Here is a 25,067-nt window from a genome sequence, read left to right as displayed (position 1 = left end):
AAAGTTGAAAATGTAAAAAAAGTACTTTAGTTTTTGTTTATTGAACAAAATACAGTCTTATTATGCAGATATTACTTGAATCATACACTGATTATTAATTTAAAATAATTAATATAAATTTAAAAAGTAAAATAAATGACGAATTTTGACAGTTTTATTTCTGATGATACTCAGAGAAACAGTTTTTCTGTGATGTCAGACAGAGGAAAACTGAACAAACTTTGCACCTTATTTTGGTTTTCTTCGTGCAGCCACTGTTCTTACACCTCATGCTATTTTTCAACCCTGTCATTTCTGGCAAATGGGTTACAGAAGATGAAGGTGATTGTGGCAGCAGTAATCTTCGCCTTTTAGGAGTTGACTCCTCATCATCTTCATCAGAATGTTGTTCCTCTTGGCCCCTTAACAAATGCTCAGCAATTCTAATTTTGAAATCAAGGTACTGCAGGATATTCTTCTTTGGCTCATCGTTCTTAATTCTGTCACTTCTGTACTGAATCCAGCTATTTGCAATTCCCAGATCTATGAAGTGAAAAATAGTTTTTACGGTCCACTTTTTGGTTCTGGTGCAGATCCTGTAAAACCTCATCATTCTGTCAATCAGGTCTATGCCACCCATATTTTTATTGTAGCAGCTGATTACTGCTGGACGGGGAACCTGAACGTATCTCCGATCTTTTTTCGACCACCTTTTACATTGATCCATAGGGTTCTTCCCAACCTTCGTCGATGCAGTTATGACTGGCTTTTGGTCATACCATTTTACAATAGAAATGAGTTTGTCTTTTCTCACTGTCTGGTCAACAGACCCACGTCCTTGATTTGCAAGAATCTTGTCTGCTGTCAGATGGACTGCTCTGGGTATTCTTGACTTCATGATTGTTCCAGTGGCAGGCAAGTTTTTTTCAGCCAATGGTTCCAGTAACGGAACAGAGCTAAAATACCTATCAAAGAACACATGTGTTCCTTCTGGAAGGCTCTGGCAAACCCTGAGGACTCCTTAGGCTCCTATTCCTTGTTTTAATTGTTGACCAGTAGCTTCTGGGAATGTTCCTTTACCCTGATAAATCTCAAAGTCAAGGACTAGTCCTGAAGGAGCAGCCAACATAAAATTTTTAAGCCCTTCAGGATTTGGCTTTCCCCTGACAAATTGTTTTATTGCACATGCTCCAGTAAATGGGATCATTTGTTCATCCACTACCACTTCAGGAGATCGAGGTAAACTGAGGCATGCTCTCTTTACACGTTCTAAAAGTTGCCTTATTTTCCACAACTTATCTTTCCTTCTAGTTTCCTCTGTTACAGCATTATCGTCTGTCACCTTCAAATTCCTTCTAATGGTGAAGTATCGGTCTCGAGTCATAATTTCAGTAATGCTAATAACTCTTGTTGTTTTACCCCAGTACATCCTAACTCTAGGGTATCTCAAACAAGACATTAGTATTGTTGCTCCAATAAATACCTGCAATTCCTTGGCAGACAGCTTTAAAGACCTTCCAGTCTGCTGTAAATATCTCATATTGGTAGGTTCAGAAGTATCCTTAAAAAAGGCCAAGTCAAAGTATTGCTGAAAGTAGTCCATGATCTGCTTCTCATTATGTTCTGCAATTTCCGTGGGCGAGAAGGTAGACTGGAGTCCCTCAAACCTGAAACTTGGAAACAAAGCATCAAGGAAAGATCGAAAATATCAGGAATAATAGAAAACTGTTTACAAGAAGGTATCACACTTACCTTTCGCATTTCTCCCAAAACATCCTGCGATTCTGCGAAGAACTCTCGTCATCATCAGAATTATCAGTGCAGCTGCTACTCTGTTCACTTGTGGAAGGAACATTCGATTGCTGCACAGCATCATCTGCCAGATCAAAATCACCATCCTCCTCCTCACTAATCTCAAGATCTGACACGTTTCCATTCAAAAGAAGTTCTAAAATTTCTTTTGAACTGAGCTTTGATCTGTATCCTTTAAGAAAATGATTGTTTTAACATAGTGCCTACTTCCCTTACAGAAAATAATGATAGTAGTGCATCACATAATGTCATTGAGCAACAGTCACAACACGAAATGTAGTGGAAATTAGCGAAGGTAATCACCACTAATGCCTACGAAATAGTGCGCAGAAATGTGGCTGCAAGTCCCAGCGTCCACTATAGTGGACATTACTGTTTTGCAACAATAATTTATGGAAATACACAGTACTACCAAACCTTATTGCACAGAAAGGTCGTATAAGCACCACTTATAGATACTCTCTATAATAGGTCCTTTTTTTCATAAAATAAGTTTCGAAACCCCATGAACCATGGACCTTGCCGTTGGTGGGGAGGCTTGCGTGCCTCAGCGAGGGGTATCTGTTGAGAGGCCAGACAAACATGTGGTTCCTGAAGAGGGGCAGCAGCCTTTTCAGTAGTTGCAGGGGCAACAGTCTGGATGATTGACTGATCTGGCCTTGTAACATTAACCAAAACGGCCTTGCTGTGCTGGTACTGCGAACGGCTGAAAGCAAGGGGAAACTACAGCCGTAATTTTTCCCGAGGACATGCAGCTTTACTGTATGATTAAATGATGATGGCGTCCTCTTGGGTAAAATATTCCGGAGGTAAAATAGTCCCCCATTCGGATCTACGGGCGGGGACTACTCAAGAGGACGTCGTTATCAGGAGAAAGAAAACTGGCATTCTACGGATCGGAGCGTGGAATGTCAGATCCCTTAATCGGGCAGGTAGGTTAGAAAATTTAAAAAGGGAAATGGATAGGTTAAAGTTAGATATAGTGGGAATTGGTGAAGTTCGGTGGCAGGAGGAACAAGACTTTTGGTCAGGTGATTACAGGGTTATAAATACAAAATCAAATAGGGGTAATGCAGGAGTAGGTTTAATAATGAATAAAAATATAGGAGTGCGGGTTAGCTACTACAAACAGCAGAGTGAACGCATTATTGTGGCCAAGATAGACACAAAGCCCTGCCTACTACAGTAGTACAAGTTTATATGCCAACTAGCTCTGCAGATGATGAAGAAATTGATGAAATGTGTGACGAGATAAAAGAAATTATTCAGGTAGTGAAGGGAGACGAAAATTTAATAGTCATGGGTGACTGGAATTCGTCAGTAGGAAAAGGGAGAGAAGGAAACATAGTAGGTGAATATGGATTGGGGGGAAGAAATGAAAGAGGAAGCCGCCTTGTAGAATTTTGCACAGAGGATAACTTAATCATAGCTAACACTTGGTTCAAGAATCATAAAAGAAGGTTGTATACCTGGAAGAATCCTGGAGATACTAAAACGTATCAGATAGATTATATAATGGCAAGACAGAGATTTAGGAACCAGGTTTTAAATTGTAAGACATTTCCAGGGGCAGATGTGGATTCTGACCACAATCTATTGGTTATGAACTGCAGATTGAAACTGAAGAAACTGCAAAAAGGTGGGAATTTAAGGAGATGGGACCTGGATAAACTGAAAGAACCAGAGGTTGTAGAGAGTTTCAGGGAGAGCATAAGGGAACAATTGACAGGAATGGTTGAAAGAAATACAGTAGAAGAAGAATGGGTAGCTCTGAGGGAGGAAGTAATGAAGGCAGCAGAGGATCAAGTAGGAAAAAAGACGAGGGCTAGTAGAAATCCTTGGGTAACAGAAGAAATATTGAATTTAACTGATGAAAGGAGAAAATATAAAAATGCAGTAAATGAAGCAGGCAAAAAGGAATACAAACGTCTCAAAAATGAGATCGACAGGAAGTGCAAAATGGCTAAGCAGGGATGGCTAGAGGACAAATGTAAAGATGTAGAGGCTTGTCTCACTAGGGGTAAGATAGATACTGCCTACAGGAAAATTAAAGAGACCTTTGGACAGAAGAGAACCACTTGTATGAATATCAAGAGCTCAGATTGCAACCCAGTTCTAAGTAAAGAAGGGAAGGCAGAAAGGTGGAAGGAGTATATAGAGGGTTTATCCAAGGGCGATGTACTTGAGGACAATATTATGGAAATGGAAGAGGATGTAGATTAAGATGAAATGGGAGATAAGGTACTGCGTGAAGAGTTTGACAGAGCACTGAAAGGCCTGAGTCGAAACAAGGCCCCGGGAGTAGACAACATTCCATTAGAACTACTGATGGCCTTGGGAGAGCCAGTCATGACAAAACTCTACCATCTGGTGAGCAAGATGTATGAGACAGGGGAAACCCCCACAGACTTCAAGAAGAATATAATAATTCCAATCCCAAAGAAAGCAGGTGTTGACAGATGTGAAAATTACCGAACTATCAGTTAAATAAGTCACAGCTGCAAAATACTAACGCGAATTCTTTACAGACGAATGGAAAAACTGGTAGAAGCGGACCTCGGGGAAGATCAGTTTGGATTCCGTAGAAACGTTGGAACACGTGAGGCAATACTAACCTTACGACTTATCTTAGAAGAAAGATTAAGAAAAGGCAAACCTACGTTTCTAGCATTTGTAGACTTAGAGAAAGCTTTTGACAACGTTAACTGGAATACTCTCTTTCAAATTCTGAAGGTGGCAGGGGTAAAATACAGGGAGCGAAAGGCTATTTACAATTTGTACAGAAACCAGATGGCAGTTATAAGAGTCGAGGGGCATGAAAGGGAAGCAGTGGTTGGGAAAGGAGTGAGACAGGGTTGTAGCCTCTCCCCGATGTTATTCAATCTGTATATTGAGCAAGCAGTAAAGGAAACAAAAGAAAAATTCGGAGTAGGTATTAAAATTCATGCAGAAGAAGTAAAAACTTTGAGGTTCGCCGATGATATTGTAATTCTGTCAGAGACAGCAAAGGACTTGGAAGAGCAGTTGAACGGAATGGACAGTGTCTTGAAAGGAGAATATAAGATGAACATCAACAAAAGCAAAACGAGGATAATGGAATGTAGTCAAATTAAGTCGGGTGATGCTGAGGGGATTAGATTAGGAAATGAGACACTTAAAGAAGTAAAGGAGTTTTGCTATTTAGGGAGTAAAATAACTGATGATGGTCGAAGTAGAGAGGATATAAAATGTAGACTGGCAATGGCAAGGAAATCGTTTCTGAAGAAGAGAAATTTGTTAACATCGAGTATAGATTTAAGTGTCAGGAAGTCGTTTCTGAAAGTATTTGTATGGAGTGTAGCCATGTATGGAAGTGAAACATGGACGATAACCAGTTCGGACAAGAAGAGAATAGAAGCTTTCGAAATATGGTGCTACAGAAGAATGCTGAAGATAAGGTGGGTAGATAACGTAACTAATGAGGAGGTATTGAATAGGATTGGGGAGAAGAGAAGTTTGTGGCACAAATTGACTAGAAGAATGGATCGGTTGGTAGAACATGTTTTGAGGCATCAAGGGATCACAAATGTAGCATTGGAGGGCAGCGTGGAGGGTAAAAATCGTAGAGGGAGACCAAGAGATGAATACACTAAGCAGATTCAGAAGGATGTAGGTTGCAGTAGGTACTGGGAGATGAAGAAGCTTGCACAGGATAGAGTAGCATGGAGAGCTGCATCAAACCAGTCTCAGGACTGAAGACCACAACAACAACAACAACAACAACAACAAACAAGTTTCGAAAAATACACAATAATGACGGAGAATTCACCTGCCATCGTAACACGTCGTAAACAAAGCTGTTACTTGGCGCCAGGTGATAGTAGTGACTGTTTCTCCCGCCAGATGGCTGCAGAATATAATCCATTCAAATGTGCCACAGGTATTACAACGGAAAATCCAGAATCTCTGACAGGAGGACAGGAAATTCGATGTCCATTATTATGGACATCAGGTCTCAGGAGGATGGACAGTTGAAAGGGTGTAAGATGAACATCAACAAAAGCAAAACGAGGATAATGGAGCGTATTGAATTAAATCAGGTGATGCTCAGAGAAATAGATTAGGAAATGAGACACCTACAGTAGTAGATCAGTTTTGTTATTTGGGAATCAAAATAACTGATGATGGCCGAAGAAGGGAAAATATAAAATGTAGGCTGGCAATGGCAAGAAATACGCTTCCTAAGAAAAGAAATTTGTTAACATCGGATATAGATTTAAGTGTTAGGAAGCATTTTCTGAAAGAATATTTGTATGGAGTGTAGCCATGTTTCGAAATGAAACATAGGCAATAAACAGTTTAGACAAGAAGAGAATAGAAGCTGTTGAAATGTGGTGCTATAGAAGAACGTTGAAGATTATACGGGTAGATCACATAACTAATGAAGAGTACTGAATAGAACTGGGGAGAAAAGAAATCTGTTACACAACTTAACTAAAAGAAGTGATCGGTTGACAGGAAACATTCGGAGACATCAAGGGATCATCAGTTTAGTATTGGAGGGATGTGTGGGGTGGTAAAATTTTTAGAGAGAGACCAACAGATGAGAACAGGAAGCAGATTCAGAAGGCTGTGCTTGCATTAGTTATCTGGGGATGAAGAGGGTCACACAGGCAATAGTAAAACGGGGAGCTGTATGGAAACAGTCTTCAGACCGAAGACCACGACAACAACAAATTAATTATTTGCTTGTAGGCAATGCGGCGCCATAGTATCTTGACAGTGTGACAATGTGAAGATGGACTGCGCCTTTCGATATAGGCTCTCCTAGCTATGTGCTACGGTACTACGGCGCGAAGATCTCAATGTGTACCAGCACTGCAGATACACATAGTGCTGGAAGTGTAAGTGCAGATATTTTAGTTGGTGACTGAGGGCAATGTAAAGAACAACATTACATTAGAATTTACTTTATTTGGAGACTAATAATTATTTTTATTAGGAATAGTATGTTTTGAAACTGATTAGTATTCCAAGCACGCGTGGAAACAGCAAGCCATTAACGCTTATTTTCTCCTGAGCAGCACGTCAGCTGTCGATGTGTGAACGAGCAAACGCAAAACAGTTAATTTATACCGACAGGCGTAGTTCGCGTAGTGATGCAGTTACGACTGTTCAGAAAACATTCGGTAGTAAATTGTGTGACGTGTTTGCGAGAAGAATGATGGAGAAAAAAACAAACAAACAACGCACTGAAGTGGCTGCGTATTAATATACCAATGATGACAATATCTGTACTTATATCCCTAACCCTGCATAATGCAACAAACAAAAATTTACTTCGTGACTTATTTTTTCCCAGTATTAATTAAAACGTAATGTCTACCTCACGCATAAGGCCAGTTACTTTTATGTGGAAATGTACCTGGAGGAGAGTTCAAATTGTACATAATCAGCGCTGCTATTCAAATGAGAATTCCACTGACAGTTTAAAAAATAGTCCATGTTTAGAGAAGGTTGTAATAGCGCTTGCCAATATTGTTGGCCGCACATGAGTTTTATAGCTAAGGACATTAAAATTTAAATCCCTGTGTGGGAGATATGCAAAGAGAGCTCGTATTGCCCAAGATTTCACAATAACATTTTTAAAGAAAGAGTTGATTGACCGCAAGGGATATGTGCATTACCTAGCAGATTCACAAAAACTTACGTAGACATGACCTTGCCTAGACAGTTTGACTGAGCGATAACAACAACCAGTAATATATGAAAAGCACACTTTGACAAGTTGAGTGGTTACTTTAGATATATCATCATAAATCGGGCATTCAATCATTCGTAAGTGAAAACATATGTCGAAGTGACATTTTTATATCAATTCCATCCAAATAATTTATCCCAAGCTTCTTGAAAGTATTTGTTTACTCCAAAAGTGAACCTTCCGGCATCTCAGCGCACGAAAGTAACAAGCATAATTTTGAAGACGAATCTTCGTAAATTAAAAAAGAAGAGTCACGATACAGGACACAAAGATGCGGAAGCAGAGACAGTGGGTCCCAAAAACAGCATTCCTCGTCACCTACAATCATCAGATAGGAGCAGAGATGGAATTCTCGACTTTGATTGTCGCCGAACAAGTCTCAAAGAGAAGCAGGATGACGGGAAGAAACGATAGCTTGTATTAGTTCCCAGTAAATAAACGATAATCTCTACCATTTAAGAGTAAATCCATCAAATCATATAAACGTTTGAATTGCATTAAATTATGAAGGCTGCTTCCTTTGATTCGATAAGACACGTAATTGATATAAACTCTCTCGCAGTGTAAACTAAACGAAACTGATAAACGAATTCATTGTTTCGCATTATGAGTTGTCCGTAATTTAGAACAGACACAATCTCATTTTGTTATTGACCTGTTTTCTTTCATGTGTACCTCAGCTATGAAAATGTGAGTGGGCGTATAGCAGCATATATGTGACTACTTACTTCGTCGTTAGTATAGGACTAAAGTATGTAGAGTATGCACTTTTTTCAGGAAGCATTTTGTTTTATCTGGTGACAGGACTGTGGAAAGACGTTACGAAAGCTAGTAAATTAGACAGAAGAGGAGATTAATTTCATCTGATGATAGAATCAACAGGGTGTCTGTCTTTTGGGTAGCAACAGAATACCTTGCACATATAAATATAAGTCAATCTAATCAGCGAAACTGTAGCACAGTTACAGGGTGCATTCCTATTCTCATCATATCTAAATGCCATTAAACGACTCTAAAGGACGGTTCAGAAACCACTAATCAAGGATTCAAACGCAAATACAACAAAAACGGTCCTAATGGTAGATGAAAATACCTATAACTGAGTGTTAATGACCTGCAGCTTCCAGAAACAGACATTTGTGGTCACACTAAATAAAACAGTATGAGTGAAATTCCAAGGCGTGCAGCTGCACAACCGGTTAAAGAAATCACACATTTCTAAGCTAATCTAGAATCGTTATGATTTGTAATTGGGGTGATTTGTGTTGATTTACAAATGAAAGTGCTTCTGATGCACTTATGGAAATCCCACTAGAAGTGTGCGACTGTACTTGCTACAACAAATTAGACCGCACGTGACTGGGCAAAAGCACGGCTTTATTTGAAATATTTACTCGATAGTGTCTTATGCTTGAGCCATGCATCGTCTGATTCCATGCCCTGCAGCGAAAATCCCCGCAAAATTATTTTAACTCGTGATCCTGCAGCCTAAATTATCCGAATTTTGGCAAGTGAAGTAAAATTAAGTAAAATACAAATTAAAATAAATGAAATATTAACAAAACGGTAAAAAGTTGCATTCTTACGAATAACAAATTGTAGAGGACACCAACGGATTTAGATTGAATGAACTGCTGATTTATTCAGTCTGTAAAAACACGTAAGTACGTACATTAGTGGTCGTATAAATATGCGTATAGGCATGAAATAAAATAACAACAATACCTTTAGTCAATTTCAGTGAACATTGAGTATTTGAGTATTTCATTGGTAGCAGATTCTTGAAATACCAAATCCCAATCCGCTAAACTGCACGTGAAACTATCGCCAGTTCAGAAATAAATAAAGGTCAGTATAGTTATTCACATATTTAAATTCGCGTGATCATGAGGAGATTCCAACAGGCTAGCCATTAATAATTCCGAAAATGCAATTGAAATAATTCAGAGTTCAATGCTGCCCATCGCACAACACTCGCAAAATGTTGAAGTGCTAAATGGCTTAGAGATTCTGAGCCCTATGTAGTTTGAAATAATCTAAGCATAAAAGAAAGTATTTACGCAGTCGCTTGTCACCCAAAATCTGTCACTTAACAAGTTCTAAACGAAGCTAACAGCTCCGCAACATAAGCGTTACCTCAATGACTACTTAGCGCAGAATGACCACTTGACGCAGAATGACCAGGAGGGCCATTCAAGCTCCCTTATAAGCCTTCGGTAAGCCCATCAAATTTTACAACTTTACAACGATCACAAAATTACATAAATTGTAAGACCATTTAAAATACATAGATTTTACAAGTTCAACATACGTGTTAAAAGAAGCACTTGCTGTGACGGTTCCCCTCAGACCATACACTATGTCCTATCTCTAATAGTTTATCTATAAGTAATTAAACACAAAATTATCGCACACATACTCAATTTCAATGACAGTGAAATTGTTGTTTATACGTGATAAGCACTAAACGTGACCAGCTCAATTGGAGCGACCCTTTGCGCTCTTTTTAAAGCTGGTTTTCGATTTTATATACGTATTAACACTTTCAAGTGATGAGCGTCTTTACTGCAGGCTGAATTAACATTTCATTACTTAAGTAAGGGTTACACACAGACAGGCTATGCTGCGTTCGCTTTCTGTGTAAGTGGAGAGAATAGAATGGTTTTACAACTGACATGAATTCGGTATAAATAAATAAAATATATGCAGACGTGTGACTTTCAGTGGTGATAGCTAGAGTCCTCAGCTTTGGTCTCTGTACCACACATGGTATAAGGCAGACTATAACTTCAGATTAAATATTTTCCATTTATAGATTATTCTATTTTTGTCAAATGTCACATTGTTCTTTCCAAGACTAAAATGTCCGAAAAAATATGCCAGCAACACAAAAAATGCAACGTTTACATCAAGTGTAACAATGTTATTATTCACAAAACACACGCACATACACACACACGCGCGCACACACACATCCGCCATAATTGGTGCCTGAAATAGCGTTGTGAACTCTCAAATTAAGTTCGCTAATGTTATTTTCACGCTTAAAGATATGTGTCTAAAAAGACGTATTCAGAACAGGCAATTACACGTCATGGTTAGCCTAAATGAGGCAATACAGCGAAGCTAACCTGACCAAGCTTATGAGAGCAGGAAACAGATGTTGGCTAATATACTATGCTAAGCAGGCAACACATAAACAAATTAATTAATTCCAGTTTTGGATCTATGCTTTATGTAACGCACAGTGGACACTCAAACTAAACATTTCTACATCTAAATTGTTCTGTGATGCTTGTCAAGTGTTACAGTGGTATCCCCATTCTCCATAACTAAAATATATAAAGGATGTTGGGATTTCAATCATATGCTATGTTCTGATGGTTCACAGAACAAACAGTTGTCACTTGACGTTGTTATAAGTTTTTCAGCAACGTTTCTTCTTAGGAAGCACAGTTTTAGGTAGGAAGAAGATATAGTTTTATGTTCTACAATAAAAAGAATTTATGATATTAAAAGGCTAATATTGCTTTTTATTTGCATTTGAAGCAGACCTACTTGAGGTTATGTACGAGAACAACTTTAGAGGAAGACTGCAATATTTACCAGTCGGAACGATCTCTGCAAGACTTTCTTCATACAAGATGGTTGCGGGACCTCGGCTGTTCAATATACAACGTCAAATCGAAACACCATAAGCCGTCTAAACTTCAAGTATTATTTGTTTTGTGCTACCAGTATCAGCGTTACATTACGCCATCTCTAGGCCCCTTGGCCGACATGTGCGAAGAATCCCACCTACAGCAAAATCTACAGTGAGACCAGCATATAGTCACTGGTATCCCTAGACTTCTTTTTAACAAAACGATCCCGTCGATCATCACTTGCAGTTTGATTCTTCCTACACGTCAGTCAGGGAGCCTGAAAATGGCGTAATGTAACGCCAAAACTTGTAGCATAAACAAAACAAAACTTGAAATTTAGACGGCTTAAGGTGTTTTGATCTGACATAGTAATCGGAACTTGGGCGCTAAGTCTCTCTAACACTTTACAGACTGTATTTTCTATAATCAATTACTAAATAACATAAAAAATCTGGTAAAAATACACACCTAACATAGCCAAATGACAAACAAACTGACAAAACACGTTTTTACGAAGGAAGGAAGAAGGTGTTTTCACGAGATTTTTCATTGCAAAGTAACAGTTAAACTGCATATTTTCATAATACACAATGAGAACTTAAAAAATGGAATATTTACAAAATAAACAACACGACCAAAGGCGGTGGTGGAACAAGACAGAGATGGAACATATCCGGAGGTGATGGTGGAACGAGACAGAGATGGAAGGTCTGTATCTCGAAATTACTACATTTGGCGTAAAAATAAAATTATCATAGTAAGTAATGAATTCGAGTACAAACACACACACACACACACACACACACACACAAATATATATATATATATATATATATATATATATATATATATATATATATATATATATATATTATTAGTCGTAAAGCTCCCAACATGGAAGACGCTAAGTAAAGATGGTTCACTTCTGGGGCTTCTTATTCTTCTTGTGTGCCCACGAGGTCTTCATTCTTTGCGAGAATTCAGCTTTTCTTTCTTCGCTCCATTTTGTTCCAGTTCTCGGCGCTTTTGTCTCTGGTTTGACCTCCCATTTGTCAACTTTAAGTTTGAAATTGTTTCTTTTGTTCATGTCTTCAGTAGTAATGTTGGCTAATTCCAGATCTTTCTTTACATTTTTGATCCATTCTCCTCCATTAACAAGGGATGCTACGTATCTTACTATTTTTTTTTGTAAGTCTGTGATCGGGAAGTCTCATTATGTGGCCATAGAATTTTAGACGCCTCTTCCTCATGTCTATCTCTATGTTAGAATATTCTTCAATTTTAGAATTTTTCTGTAATCTATACCCCTCTTTGGTCCATCTTGGTCCCAGAATTTTCCTAATGATTTTCCTTTCCTCTTTCTTCAGGTTTTCCATATCTGTTTTCCTTTTAAGTGTCAAGGTTTCGCTGGCATATAGCATTATTGGTTTAATTACCGACTTATAATGTTTAATTTTTGTATTTATAGATAGACATTTTTTATTGTAAATGTTTTGGACCAGCCCTAGACCCCTACGAGCTTTTAATATTCTTTCTTGTTGTGACTATTTTTCAGAAATTATCTCTCCTAAATATTTAAAGTATGGTACCCTCTTAATTTCTCCATATTTGGTTTGTAACTTAGAAATTTCTAGATTTGTTGTTGTAAAAACCGTTTTCTCAAAAGATATTTGTAGGCCAACTTTTCCTGCACACTCTTTTAAGGTTTCTATCTGTTTGACTGCCATTTCACTAGAATCTGCCATTATTGCAAGATCGTCTGCGTAGGCTAAGTAGGGGATTTGTAGGTCATCTTTTTTGGTTCCCAGTGATATTGGTTTCCAGTACTTTTCTTTTTTGAGTTCTTTTTCCCATTCTGCCATGACTCTATCCAGAACTAAGTTAAATAACAGAGGTGATAATCCATCACCTTGTCCAACCCCAGTTTTTATCTCAAATGATTTTGAAAGTTTTCCCATGAATTTCACTTTGCATTTTGTATTTGTTAATGTCTGCTCTATGATGTTCCGTGTCTTCTTATCCAGTCCTTGTTCTTCAAGAATTTTAAATAGTGTGGGTCTGTGAATTGAATCATATGCCTTTTTAAAGTCGACAAAGACATATACTGTAGGCTTCCTTCGCATTTGTCTCATCCTTGTAATCAATTTCAAGTTTAAAATTTGTTCTGGACATGATCTGTTTGGTCTGAAACCAGCTTGGAAATCTGAGATTTTGGGTTCTAGCAGTTTTTGTGTTCTTTCAAGAAGACAAGCTGATAATATCTTGTATGTGACGGCAAGTAAGGAGATTCCTCTATAGTTGTTCACATCCGATTTATCCCCTTTTTTATGTAACGGATGTATTAGGGCACATTTCCAATCTTCTGGTATTTCTTCAGTAACCCATATGTTTTGAATAATTTTAACTAGCTCATTTCTTGAGTTAGACCTTAGACTTTTGAGAAATTCGGCTACAATTCCATCTTCTCCTGATGCTTTTTTATTTTTGAGTTTGTTTATGTGTTTGATAATTTCTTCTTCAGTTGGCGGTACAGAGTCTTGCTGTTGCGGGGCTTTAGTGCTGGATATTGGAAGAGCTTCTGTTGGTTCTGGACAGTTTAGTAGCGTTTCAAAATATTTGGCTAATTCTTCACAGTTTTCTTCGTCGCTTAGTGCCAGATTCCCATCCGATTTCCGAAAACTGACATTTTGAGGGATATACCCTTTAATTTGGTTTGCAAAAGTTTTGTAGAATCCATGCGTATTATAATTTTTAAAATCTGCTTCATTGATTCCAGTTGCTGAGTTACATACTTTCTCTTCTCTTGTCTAATAAGTTTATTTGAAAGTTTCCGTGTTTCTAAAAAGTTTTGAAGAGTTTTCTCATTTTTATTTGAACTGTACTTCGCAAAGGCTTCTGTACGAACTTGAATTGCCTTTTCGCATTCCATATTCCACCATGGATGTTTGTGCTTCTTCTTCAGTGGTATTTGCTCCTTCGCTATTTTTGTGATTTTTTCCTTGAATGTTTCCCAGTTGTTTGCGGGAGAATTTTCCCATTTTTTAATTGTTTCTGATTCTGTTAGTTTTTGTAGGTCAAATTTTGGGATTGCTGGTGGAATTCTTGGTGTTTTCCTTCTTGGGGTGAATTGGACCCGAACTCTTGTGAGATAATGATCTGAGTCAATATTTGCACCTCTCCTAACCTGGATATCTCTGATCTCTTTTTGGAAGTTATATGAGATGGCCACATGGTCAATTTGAAATTCTCCCAATTGGCTTATAGGGGATCTCCAGGTCTTCTGTTTTCTTGGTTTCTTATTGAGCGACGTTGAGCTGATATTCATGTTGAATTGTTGACAAAGTTGGATTAGTCGCATGCCATTTTTGTTGGTCAATTTGTGTGCTGGGTATAGCCCAACCGTCTTCCTGTATTTCTTTTCTCTGCCAATCTGTGCATTGAAATCTCCAAGAAGTATTTTGACATCATTCCTCGGTATCTTTGACATTTCAAGTTCTAATCGTTCCCAAAATTTATCCACATTGTCTAGGTCCTTTCTATTGTCAACATTGCAGGGTGCGTGAACATTAATTAGGGTGTAATATTTATTCTTGTGTTTCAACCTAAGAAACATTAGTCTATTGCTAATAGTTTTTACAGATTTTACAAATTTAACTGAGGATTTTTCGACCATAAAGGCCATACCAAGCATGTTTGCCCCTTTACCAATTTTTCTGTCCGTTCCACTTTTGAAAATTCTGAAGCCATTGTAGTCAGTGATTTGATTATCAGGAAATCTGGTCTCTTGTACTGCTAGGATTTGGATTTTCAGCTTCTTTAATTCTTCTGTTAATGTGTATAATTTTCCGGTTTGTATTAGTGTCCGTATGTTTACTGTTCCAATGTAATCTTCATTTTTGGGAAGTTTTCCAGAGTGCTCCGATCCACTCACACGTCGTGTAGGTCCGGTCTCCCCAGAATCCGATAGACCGCTTGCCACCTTTCTGCTAGGTGGGTGGATTTCACCACCTGGGGTACTTTTGTTATTACATACACGAACCATGATTTTACTTGTAATTGTATTTTGGTCTGACATGTGCCAGTTGGTAGGATCAAGGTTGTGGAGCCTTGAAACACAAATCAGCCGCCACTAACATGTGGAACCGACGCTGTCGGGAAACCGCCACTGACATGTGGAACCGTCGTGCCCTAGTTTGCTAGTTTTGGTCCACCCCGGGTACTTTATTTCCCCGGTACCCACCACATCTGGTGAGCATTCCCCTATCCGCCACCTGGGGAGGCGCCTGGTAGGAGACTAGCAACTCCCCCAAGATATATATATAATTCCGTGGATTATTTGCACCGTGAATCGTAATAGTGTGAAACGAATTACATCATAAATTAATTCTTAAATTGCTGAACATTTATATGTTTCTTATGAATTTAATGATAGAATTAATGTGTGGTAGAAAATGTGACCTATGCTCATCTAGTAACCTATAATTTTTTGAAGTACTGCAAATAAGCAAACCATGTACATTTAAATAAGCAATACATGCAAGTTAGCTATGTAAATATTTAATTGGAAGCTCAATTTTGCTTGCAAAGTGTGACAACAATCAAACTTTGGTCATCGACAAGTGCTGCTTAACTTATAAGGTTTATCAACAGTGACAGTACGCTAGCCAACCGTATTTTTTTCAATCTTATAGAATAATTAAGGCGCAAAACTAGTATCAAGGGTTTTTTGTGCACAAAACGTCACATATTTTGAGAAATAACATAACTTTATTCTTGCGCATAGTTTGAATTTTCATTCACCATGAGAGGTCTGTAATAATACTTGCATATTACAATAAGCAATATATATACGAGACCTGGTACTCAACGGGGTGTCTCGTCAGCATGGACGGAAATGCATGCTCTGCAACGTGATCCCATGCTGGCCGCAAGGTTGATGAGTACTTCCTATTTAGACCCATCCGTAAATACAAGTACAAAGTTGTAGTGTTCAGCTAAACTGTCATAAAGTAATGTATTAAAAACATATGCGGTAGTGCAACCTATCTTGTACTGCATTAAATGTAAAAGAGCTCCGGGCCTCTGCAATAAGCAGGGTTGCGGTTGGCTAAAACCCTGGAGTTGTGGTTGTACTTACTACACTTCAGCACACACTGCACGAAGGTGCCAAACGGCGTTGTGGCAGAGCGTTCCACTCTTCCATCAGGGCGTTCGACAACTGCTGAATAGTCGTTGATTCGTGTGGATGTGCTACAGTACGTCTCCCTAAGGCACCTCGCACGATCGTATGTGTGAGTGTTCCTGGGTGCATTACATGTTCTCCTCTCACCTTATCCGTTACTCATACACTTTCGGTGTTCCGCTTTCGTGTTTCAATGTTTCAATGTGCTTCACGGCCTACGTCGAACCTATTAAACAGTGATTAGGTTTCTGAAACCTGTTAGGTTAGAAATTGATTATTGTAACCCATTTCCAGTAATTAATAATTTAGTTCACCCCTTCCTACTCTGTGGCATGAATTTTATTTCGGTCACTGTACCTAGGCACAAAAGATGCGGAACTCCTCGGTTTGCTGAGGAATTATTTCCGTCTGATAACAGCGCTTATAATTTGGTCGTCTTGACCAATGTTGTTAAGCTTTGAGAAATTTTATCGAACTCTGTCTCAGTAACTTCTTGAAAGCCGGTCAAAAGCCTGTATAAATTGTTGAAAGGACGTCATATTACATTTACAGCTGTGAAGAATTTTATTTTTACTATCGCAATTTCTACGTTTACGCCATTAGCAAGCACTTGCACACATGCCAACATATCAGGAAGATATTTATTTTTAGCCGGTCGGTGTGGCCGAGCGGTTCTAGGCGCTTCAGTCTGGAACCGCGTGAACACTACGGTCGCAGGTTCGAAGCCTGCCTCGGACATGGATGTGTGTGATGTCTCTTTGTTAGTTGGGGCAAGGAACTCACCTTGGTGATTCTATGTTTTTTTCAGACATCATCCGTTGTCTTAATGGACCACGTTGGACCATTTACATCCGCGTTCATGTTCTCTGTCTTGGCAAAAGAAATTTGTAATCCTGTGTTCTGTGCATTTAGTGAAGGAGCTCTATTTGTTAGCCACAATATTACCTTATTGGGCTGGTACTGTGAAAAGCTGAAAGCAAGGGGAAACAACAGTCGTTATTTTTTTCCCTTGGGGGCATGGTAAAGAAGTCCGGACGTAAAATAGTCCCCAATTAAGATCTTCCGGTGGGCACTACTCAGGAGGATGTCGTCATCAGGAAAAATGAAACTGGCGTCCTATTGGTCGCAAAGAGGAATATTTGATTCCTTTATCTGGTAGGTAGATTAGAAAATTTAAAAATGGATAAAAAGCAGGTTGAAATTAGACACATTGGAAATTAGTGAAGTGTGGTGGAAGGAACAGCAAGACTTCACGTTAGGTCAGTACAGGGCAATAAATACAAAATCAAATAGGGTTAATATAGGACTAGGTCTAACAATTAATAAGAAAATAAGAATGCTGGTAAGCTAGTAGTATGAACAGGCTCGTGAACACATTATCATAGCAAAGATACACTGGAATCCAGCAGAATTTTACATGCCAACTCTCTCTGCAGATGATGAAGAGCTGAAAGAATGTGTGACGAGATAAAAAAAAATAATCTAATAGTTAAAGGAGACGAAAATTTAATTGCGATGGGGGACTGAAATTCGATAGTTGGAAAAGAAAGAGAAGAAAAAGTGTTACGAGAACATGAGATGAAGGAAAGGAGTGAAGGAGGAAGCCACCCGATAGAAGTACGCACGCATCATAATTTAATCATCACAAACATTTATTTACGAATCCTGTAAGAAGTTAGTATACATGGAAGGTTTCAGACTGATTATTAATGCGAAAAGAGTCTACTTCTACACCTGAATGTGATAAAAGATGTATGTCTCTGACAGGATCGATAATGAGGATTTCTGACTGTGCGTGAGCGCAGAGCCAAAGATACTGCTTTGTTGGAGTAAGAGAGCGCTTGGCACACAGTTGTAGATAGCCGTCTGTGAGGGAAAGACGATGGAGTAGGCAGTCTTTGTGGTGTGCTGTGTGAAGCCTCCAAGTGTTAGATTAATTTAGGTATGTCAGTGTTGTTGAACATGGAAGCAGAAGTCTTCATGCAACCAAGGTAAAGATGGTAATTAATTATGATTTCTATTTTGGCCAGCGCGTTAGTATAGATAAGTTGGCTGATAATTTGTAATTGTCGAGTAACCCCAGAATGTACGTAAACTATTTTGATAAAAAGGTTAGTTAGATATATCATTTTTGTAATGCTTTCAAGATTTGTTAACAAAGCTATGTCTAATTTGGTGATTTGCGTTTATGTTGGATTAGTGAAGTTAGATAATACTGGTTGTTTAAATCTAATTGTTTGTGAATCAATTATGAGTAATGTAACTTCAATTGTCAGATGTTTTTTTAAAAGACAAACGTAGCTTGGAATATAATTTTGCAAAAAACTCAGTGTTAGTAGTTCATCCCCCGGTCCAGATCATATATTTTTTAAAGAACTTGGATTTTCTTAAACGTTCTCGTTTATTAGCCAAAAGAATTTCATGTGCATTTCAAGCATTATGGTCAACATTGCACACTGCTGAGCCTGTAGCTAGCATATTTATATTTTCTTCACGAGAGACCAGAATATATCACATTACTCCGCTGCTGCTCTAGAGGTAAGACAATTTAATTTATTTGTCATGTGCACAGGGACGAAAGTTACCAGTTTTGAACAGGGCCAGATGATTCAGTGCCTAAGGAGCTCACTGTATTTTGCAGTGACTGTATTTCTTTATTGGTATTGAGAGTAGCACTGCCCAATCAGTTCGTGTAAAGCTTTGCTAACAATATGTTGTTGTTGTTGTGGTCTTCAGTCCTGAGACTGGTTTGATGCAGCTCTCCATGCTACTCTATCCTGTGCAAGCTTTTTCATCTCCCAGTACCTACTGCAACCTACATCCTTCTGAATCTGCTTAGTGTATTCATCTCGTGGTCTCCCTCTACGATTTTTACCCTCCACGCTGCCCTCCAATACTAAATTGGTGATCCCTTGATGCCTCAGAACATGCCCTACCAACCGATCCCTTCTTCTGGTCAAGTTGTGCCACAAACTTCTCTTCTCCCCAATCCTATTCAATACTTCCTCATTAGTTACATGATCTACCCATCTAATCTTCAGCATTCTTCTGTAGCACCACATTTCGAAAGCTTCTATTCTCTTCTTGTCTAAACTATTTATCGTCCATGTTTCACTTCCATACATGGCTACACTCCATACGAATACTTTCAGAAATGACTTCCTGACACTTAAATCAATACTGGATGTTAACAAATTTCTCTTCTTCAGAAACGCTTTCCTTGCCATTGCCAGTCTACATTTTATATCCTCTCTACTTCGACCATCATCAGTTATTTTGCTCCCCAAATAGCAAAACTCCTTTACTACTTTAAGTGCCTCATTTCCTAATCTAATTCCCTCAGCATCACCCGACTTAATTAGACTACATTCCATTATCCTTGTTTTGCTTTTGTTGATGTTCATCTTATATCCTCCTTTCAAGACACTGTCCATTCCATTCAACTGCTCTTCCAAGTCCTTTGCTGTCTCTGACAGAATTACAATGTCATCGGCGAACCTCAAAGTTTTTATTTCTTCTCCATGGATTTTAATACCTACTCCGAATTTTTCTTTTGTTTCCTTTACTGCTTGCTCAATATACAGATTGAACAACATCGGGGAGAGGCTACAACCCTGTCTTACTCCCTTCCCAACCACTGCTTCCCTTTCATGTCCCTCGACTCTTATAACTGCCATCTGGTTTCTGTACAAATTGTAAATAGCCTTTCGCTCCCTGTATTTTACCCCTGCCACCTTTAGAATTTGAAAGAGAGTATTCCAGTCAACATTGTCAAAAGCTTTCTCTAAGTCTACAAATGCTAGAAACGTAGGTTTGCCTTTCCTTAATCTTTCTTCTAAGATAAGTCGTAAGGTCAGTATTGCCTCACGTGTTCCAGTGTTTCTACGGAATCCAAACTGATCTTCCCCGAGGTTGGCTTCTACTAGTTTTTCCATTCGTCTGTAAAGAATTCGTGTTAGTATTTTGCAGCTGTGACTTATTAAGCTGATAGTTCGGTAATTTTCACATCTGTCAACACCTGCTTTCTTTGGGATTGGAATTATTATATTCTTCTTGCTAATTATTATATTCTTCTTGCTAACAATAACACAGAGTAAACGCACAACTTGCACTTACAACACGCAACACGACAATTCGAGTTTTGTATCCTTTCCTCAGTTCAGACTTCATTTACCGCAATCGTAAAGTTTCCTCTTTATTAATTAAAAAAACGTTACACGTTGCGCGACAGCTCTGCCAGTCGTTCGCTTTGTGAAAATTTTGATATTAAAATAGTCAGATATATATATTCTGTCCTCTCAACCACACTATAGTAACAATAGTGGTTAGATATTTTTTGGCGCAACGCAGTTTATTAACTTCTACAAAATTTATCCACAGTTCATCGGCATTGTTATGCCACGCCTTGTTTTTCTTTTATTGAGTGGAGTCTTGTAGTTTTGTCTTTGGATTTGCACCCTGTATTTGATACGATGCCGCGCTAAAGTGTCCAGGTTCCGGTGCGTAATATGACAAATAGAGATACGGTATCCAAACAGACGATTTTCCTATTACTGACAACAATTTTGAGGATGATAGTAACCAATCTGCGGTGCAACAGTTGCAAAGCACCACGGAAAACTAGAATCCTCTTCCCAGAGTAATGTACAGTTTCCTGAAAGTATGATTTTACCTAATTTACCATCTGCTCAGACTGTCGCGTCCGACATAGCGGGAGACGCTGAGGTATTGCTAACACGCAGGTGTCAGAACACGATTGTTTACCGAATCAGGTCAATGAATTTTCCAATTCTTGTACAGTCAATTAGAATGCCAACAGTGTGTGAGAGGACACAGTTGTGCAAAGTATTCAATCTGTTTTTAAAAATCCGCCAGATTCCGTAAACGATAATTGTGCAGATAACGCAACAAATGAGACGTCAGTGGTTGCAGAAGATGTCTCCACAGCACAAAGCACAACAAAGGTGACACCCGTCGCATCAATTCAAAGCAATATGGAAGCGATGTTTCAAAATATCATGCACATGTTCAATGAAAAATTGTCCATCATACGAGAAATACAAGTTGACACGGCCACTCAGTTCAATGAACGATTTAATAAAAATGATGAACAATTCTCCATCATACGAGAAATACAAGTTGACACCAACACTCAGTTCAATGAACTATTTAATAAAAATGATGAACAATTTTCCATCATGATGAAATAAATCTCGGGTGAACAGCCTGTTGTGAGTGTACAAAGGACACAATATTTCGGCAGTAGACCTTGTTGCCATCATCAGGTGTACTGCCAGAGGACTCTCGTTCGCTGCGCACATGATGAGGTGAGTCCTCGACTGGGGCGAAGTGTTAGCTCCTCAGGGGCGCTCCTCCTTCTGTCTTGGTGGTGCGGGGAGGAAAGATCTTGGGGGGTCAGATGTGGCATCACTTTTGTACTGTTTTTCTTTTTTGAAACATGAAAGAATAGTTAGAGGAATAGTAGGAGAAGCAGGAAAACGAACGGTCCCATTGACAAGCCTGTAAAATTATTGGTACATGTCGGAGGAAAGGATAGTAGAAGAGACAGGAAGAGAGTGAAGAAAACGAACGGCCTTTTTCCTGGCCGTATCTTCTTGGCGACGGCGGTGACAGACGTTCATGAGGTAGCAGAATTGGGGGGGGGGGGGGGGAGAAGTGACGAAGAGTGACAGTCGGAGATGTGAAAGAGGGAGAGGCTGTAGCGGTTAGGCCGGCAGTATGTTATGTGTGTGTGTGGGGGGGGGGGAGAGGGTGGCAGTGGCATTGGAGAGGGGGGGTGATGGATGGCATGACGTGATGACGAAATGAAACGATGAAATGAAGAAGATGAAATGACATGAAGGTGGGGGATGGTGGATAGTGAATCAAGGGGGGCAGAAGAGGAGGTCATGCCAGCGGGTGGTGGCCAAACGGTGGACGTAGGTGCCCAGGGAAAGGATTAGGGGATTGGGAGAGTGGCGGGTTTGCCAGTAAAAGGAAGCGGCCGTGGAAAGGATGTGGGAGTGAAGGAGCGGCACATTGCCCAGGATGTGGAATTCATGGGCAGGGAAGCTGGAAGGGAGGTGGAGGGCATGTCAGAGAGCCCGATTTTGGAGGATTTGGAGTCGTTGGAGGTGGGTTGACGCAGCGTTGCCTCACACCACCGCTGCATATTCAAGTATGGGACTAACAAGGGAGGTGTACAGTCTGACATCAAGGTCGGGGAGGGGGATGAGAAGAGGTGGTATTAATGAGGGGGTTGAGCAGGCATAGTCGCCCTGTCGCCTTTCGACGCATGTCGTCTATGTGGGGCGCCAGGTGAGGCGTCTGTCGAGGGTGACGCCCAAGTAATTTGCAGTACGGCTCCAAGAGACTGGGGTACCGAGGACACAAACCGGCGAGAGCCAAATGTGAAATCGGCGCTGGAAAATGATAAGGGCTTGGGTTTTGGAGGGGTTAAATGCCAGGCGCCACTTCCTCGCCCATTCAGTGAGGGGACCTGGAGACCTGCTGCACTCAGAGAAGGAGAGAAGAGTGCAGTGTCGTCTGCTTAAAGGGCTAAATGCACTCTTGGCGTGTACGGCAGGTTAGCTGTGAAAAGAGAGTGCAGCAGCGGACCAAGCACACTGCCTTGCAGGACTCCTCCCCTGATATGCCATTGTGTAGATTCCCTCTTGGGGATCCTAACATGGAAGGTACATCCTTCAAAGTATGTGGCTATCAGCCAGACGTGAGACACTGGACAACCTAGTGAGAACAACTCTTGCAGAGCAGCCCTTCGTGCCAGACCAAGTCAAACGCTCTGGACACATCGAGGAGTGTGGCCCTGAAGTACTCCCTATGTCCTATGGTGACCAATGCCTCTTCTACAAGGGCCAGGAGATAGTGGGTGGTTGCATGACCATGCTGGAAGTCAACCTGCTCCTCGGGGAGGACTCGTTCTTGGGCAAAGTGGACGAGGAGGCGTACAGCCTCTCGAACGCCTTGGAGATGGCGGGCAAGAGGCTGATGGGACGGTAGCTGGGAGGGGAACGAAGATCTTTCCCCGCCTTGGGGGTAGCTACCACCTCGGCATGTTTCCAGCCTGTGGGAAATTGCCTGGTTGTGAGGATGTTGTTGAAGGTGGCAATCAGGAAGGGAACAGAAGTGGCGGGGGGGGGGGGGAGGGGCAGCTGCTTGATAAGGGTGTTGATAAGCTTGTCAGGGCTGCCAGCTTTCTTGGATTTGAGGTACTGCAGTTGCAGTGTGACCTCTTCTTCATTGATGAGGATGATACAATTCTCCGGGTCCTGGACAGCAAGAGGGTGTGGGAGATGTGCTGTGACCAAGTGGATGTGGCCAGGGTCGATGGGGTCATTGACCAGAGTGAAGTTGCATGCGAAGGCATCGGCCATGGCATTTGCCTTAGCGTTAGGTTTGCACACAAAGTCATTACTGACCAGGAGGTGGGGGATCCAGTGCCCTCAACGCAGAAGGCGTTTTGTGGGCCGCCATGCAGATGGATCACTCAGGTCAATGCCAGAGATTTTATCTGCCCATGCCTGATTGTGGTGGTCTTGCACCGCAGCCTTTATTTGGAGCTGCAATCTATTGATTAGGAACTTGGTAGCCGGGTTCCGAGTAAGCTGTCATTCTTGGATGGTCTGGTTTTTCTCTGCAATGGGAGCACAGATGGGAGAGGGGAGTGGACACATATGGTCTGGGGGTTGGTCCTCAGGGTGAGGGGTTGCTGCAACTGCAGCATCCAGGGCGATGGTGATAAGGTGGGCAAGGGTGCGATCCGCATCCATCTGACTGGCAGCAGGAATGTTGGGTACAGCTGCTTCACCCCATCGCTGGTAGGACTGGCAGTCAATATCGTGAATGTCCAGGCCGTCAATCAGCGCAACCATAAGTCTAACGAGATCGATGGTGCAGATGACCGGCTGGAGAGCGGAAGCCAGGGCAGTGTGGGTGGCGGCAGTGACGTGGTGGGGAAGACCTTTCACCACTGCGATGTCTAGGACAACTGGGAGACGTCCTCCAGAGGGGAAAATGGTGAGATCGTAGGGGCCGATATTGCGGGCGTTGTGCCGCTCGGCGACCCTGAGGAGTCGCTGGCCTGAGTTATTGGTGACTCTGCTGTGCCAGGCAGCATGCTTGGCATTGAAGTCGCCACCTACAAAGACGTTGTTGCCGAGAGACATCAACCCATCAAAGTCTGGTACTTGGAGAAGGCTTCGTGGTGGTCTACAAAGAGCCACGAACGTGATAGGACCCCTCACCATGTGGACAAGAATGTCAGTTTCTTCTATGGTGTGGAGTTGGGGGAGGGGGATGGGGTGATGGTGGAGGGAATAGCACATGTACACTGCCATGCCACTGAAGGCAGTGGGCCTATCAGTCTTATGGTAGGTGTAGTTTGCTACATGGGCAAAAACACCAGGTTTGAGATGTCGACCCCCTCATCAAGAAGGTACTGGCATAATTCCCTGTTGCTGGTGCATGCCATTGGCATTCCAAATTATGTCGGTCAGTCCATGCTGCCTTAAAGCCATGAAAAGGAGTGGCTGGGGTGGTGGTGATGGGGGACAGGGAGAGGGAGAGGGCGGTGGCAAGCTGGTAAGGAATGGTTTGGAGGAGGGAATTGAGGGTGGTGGCAGTTGCCAAGCTCAGAGCCTCAACAATGCTGAAGATGAAATCTCTGAAAGGAGGAGTAGAGGAAGGGGTA

The 25,067-nt window shown here is 40.7% G+C and overlaps 1 protein-coding gene across 1 annotated transcript; it reads right to left on the bottom strand.

The window, feature by feature from the left end:
- Window positions 1-1,000: 1,000 nt before the first annotated feature.
- Window positions 1,001-5,606, bottom strand: LOC126474554 (piggyBac transposable element-derived protein 3-like). Its single transcript, XM_050102029.1, has 3 exons — window positions 5,600-5,606; window positions 1,732-1,963; window positions 1,001-1,646 (listed from the first exon to the last, which is right to left on the bottom strand). The coding sequence occupies exons 1-3, from the start codon at window positions 5,604-5,606 to the stop codon at window positions 1,001-1,003; spliced, it is 885 nt and encodes a 294-aa protein (XP_049957986.1).
- Between the last annotated feature and the right edge of the window lie 19,461 nt (window positions 5,607-25,067).

This window comes from Schistocerca serialis, chromosome 4 (assembly GCF_023864345.2).
Source record: "Schistocerca serialis cubense isolate TAMUIC-IGC-003099 chromosome 4, iqSchSeri2.2, whole genome shotgun sequence".
Taxonomy (NCBI): domain Eukaryota; kingdom Metazoa; phylum Arthropoda; class Insecta; order Orthoptera; family Acrididae; genus Schistocerca; species Schistocerca serialis.
The sequence above is the reverse complement of the archived record's forward strand: the minus strand, read 5'-3'. Positions and strand labels throughout refer to the sequence as shown.

Bases quoted from the DNA above. Each gene is read 5' to 3' on its own strand.
- LOC126474554 (XM_050102029.1), bottom strand. The intron at 1,647-1,731 runs GTAAGTGTGATA...TCCAAGTTTCAG, and splicing joins TTTTGGGAGAAATGCGAAAG to GTTTGAGGGACTCCAGTCTA.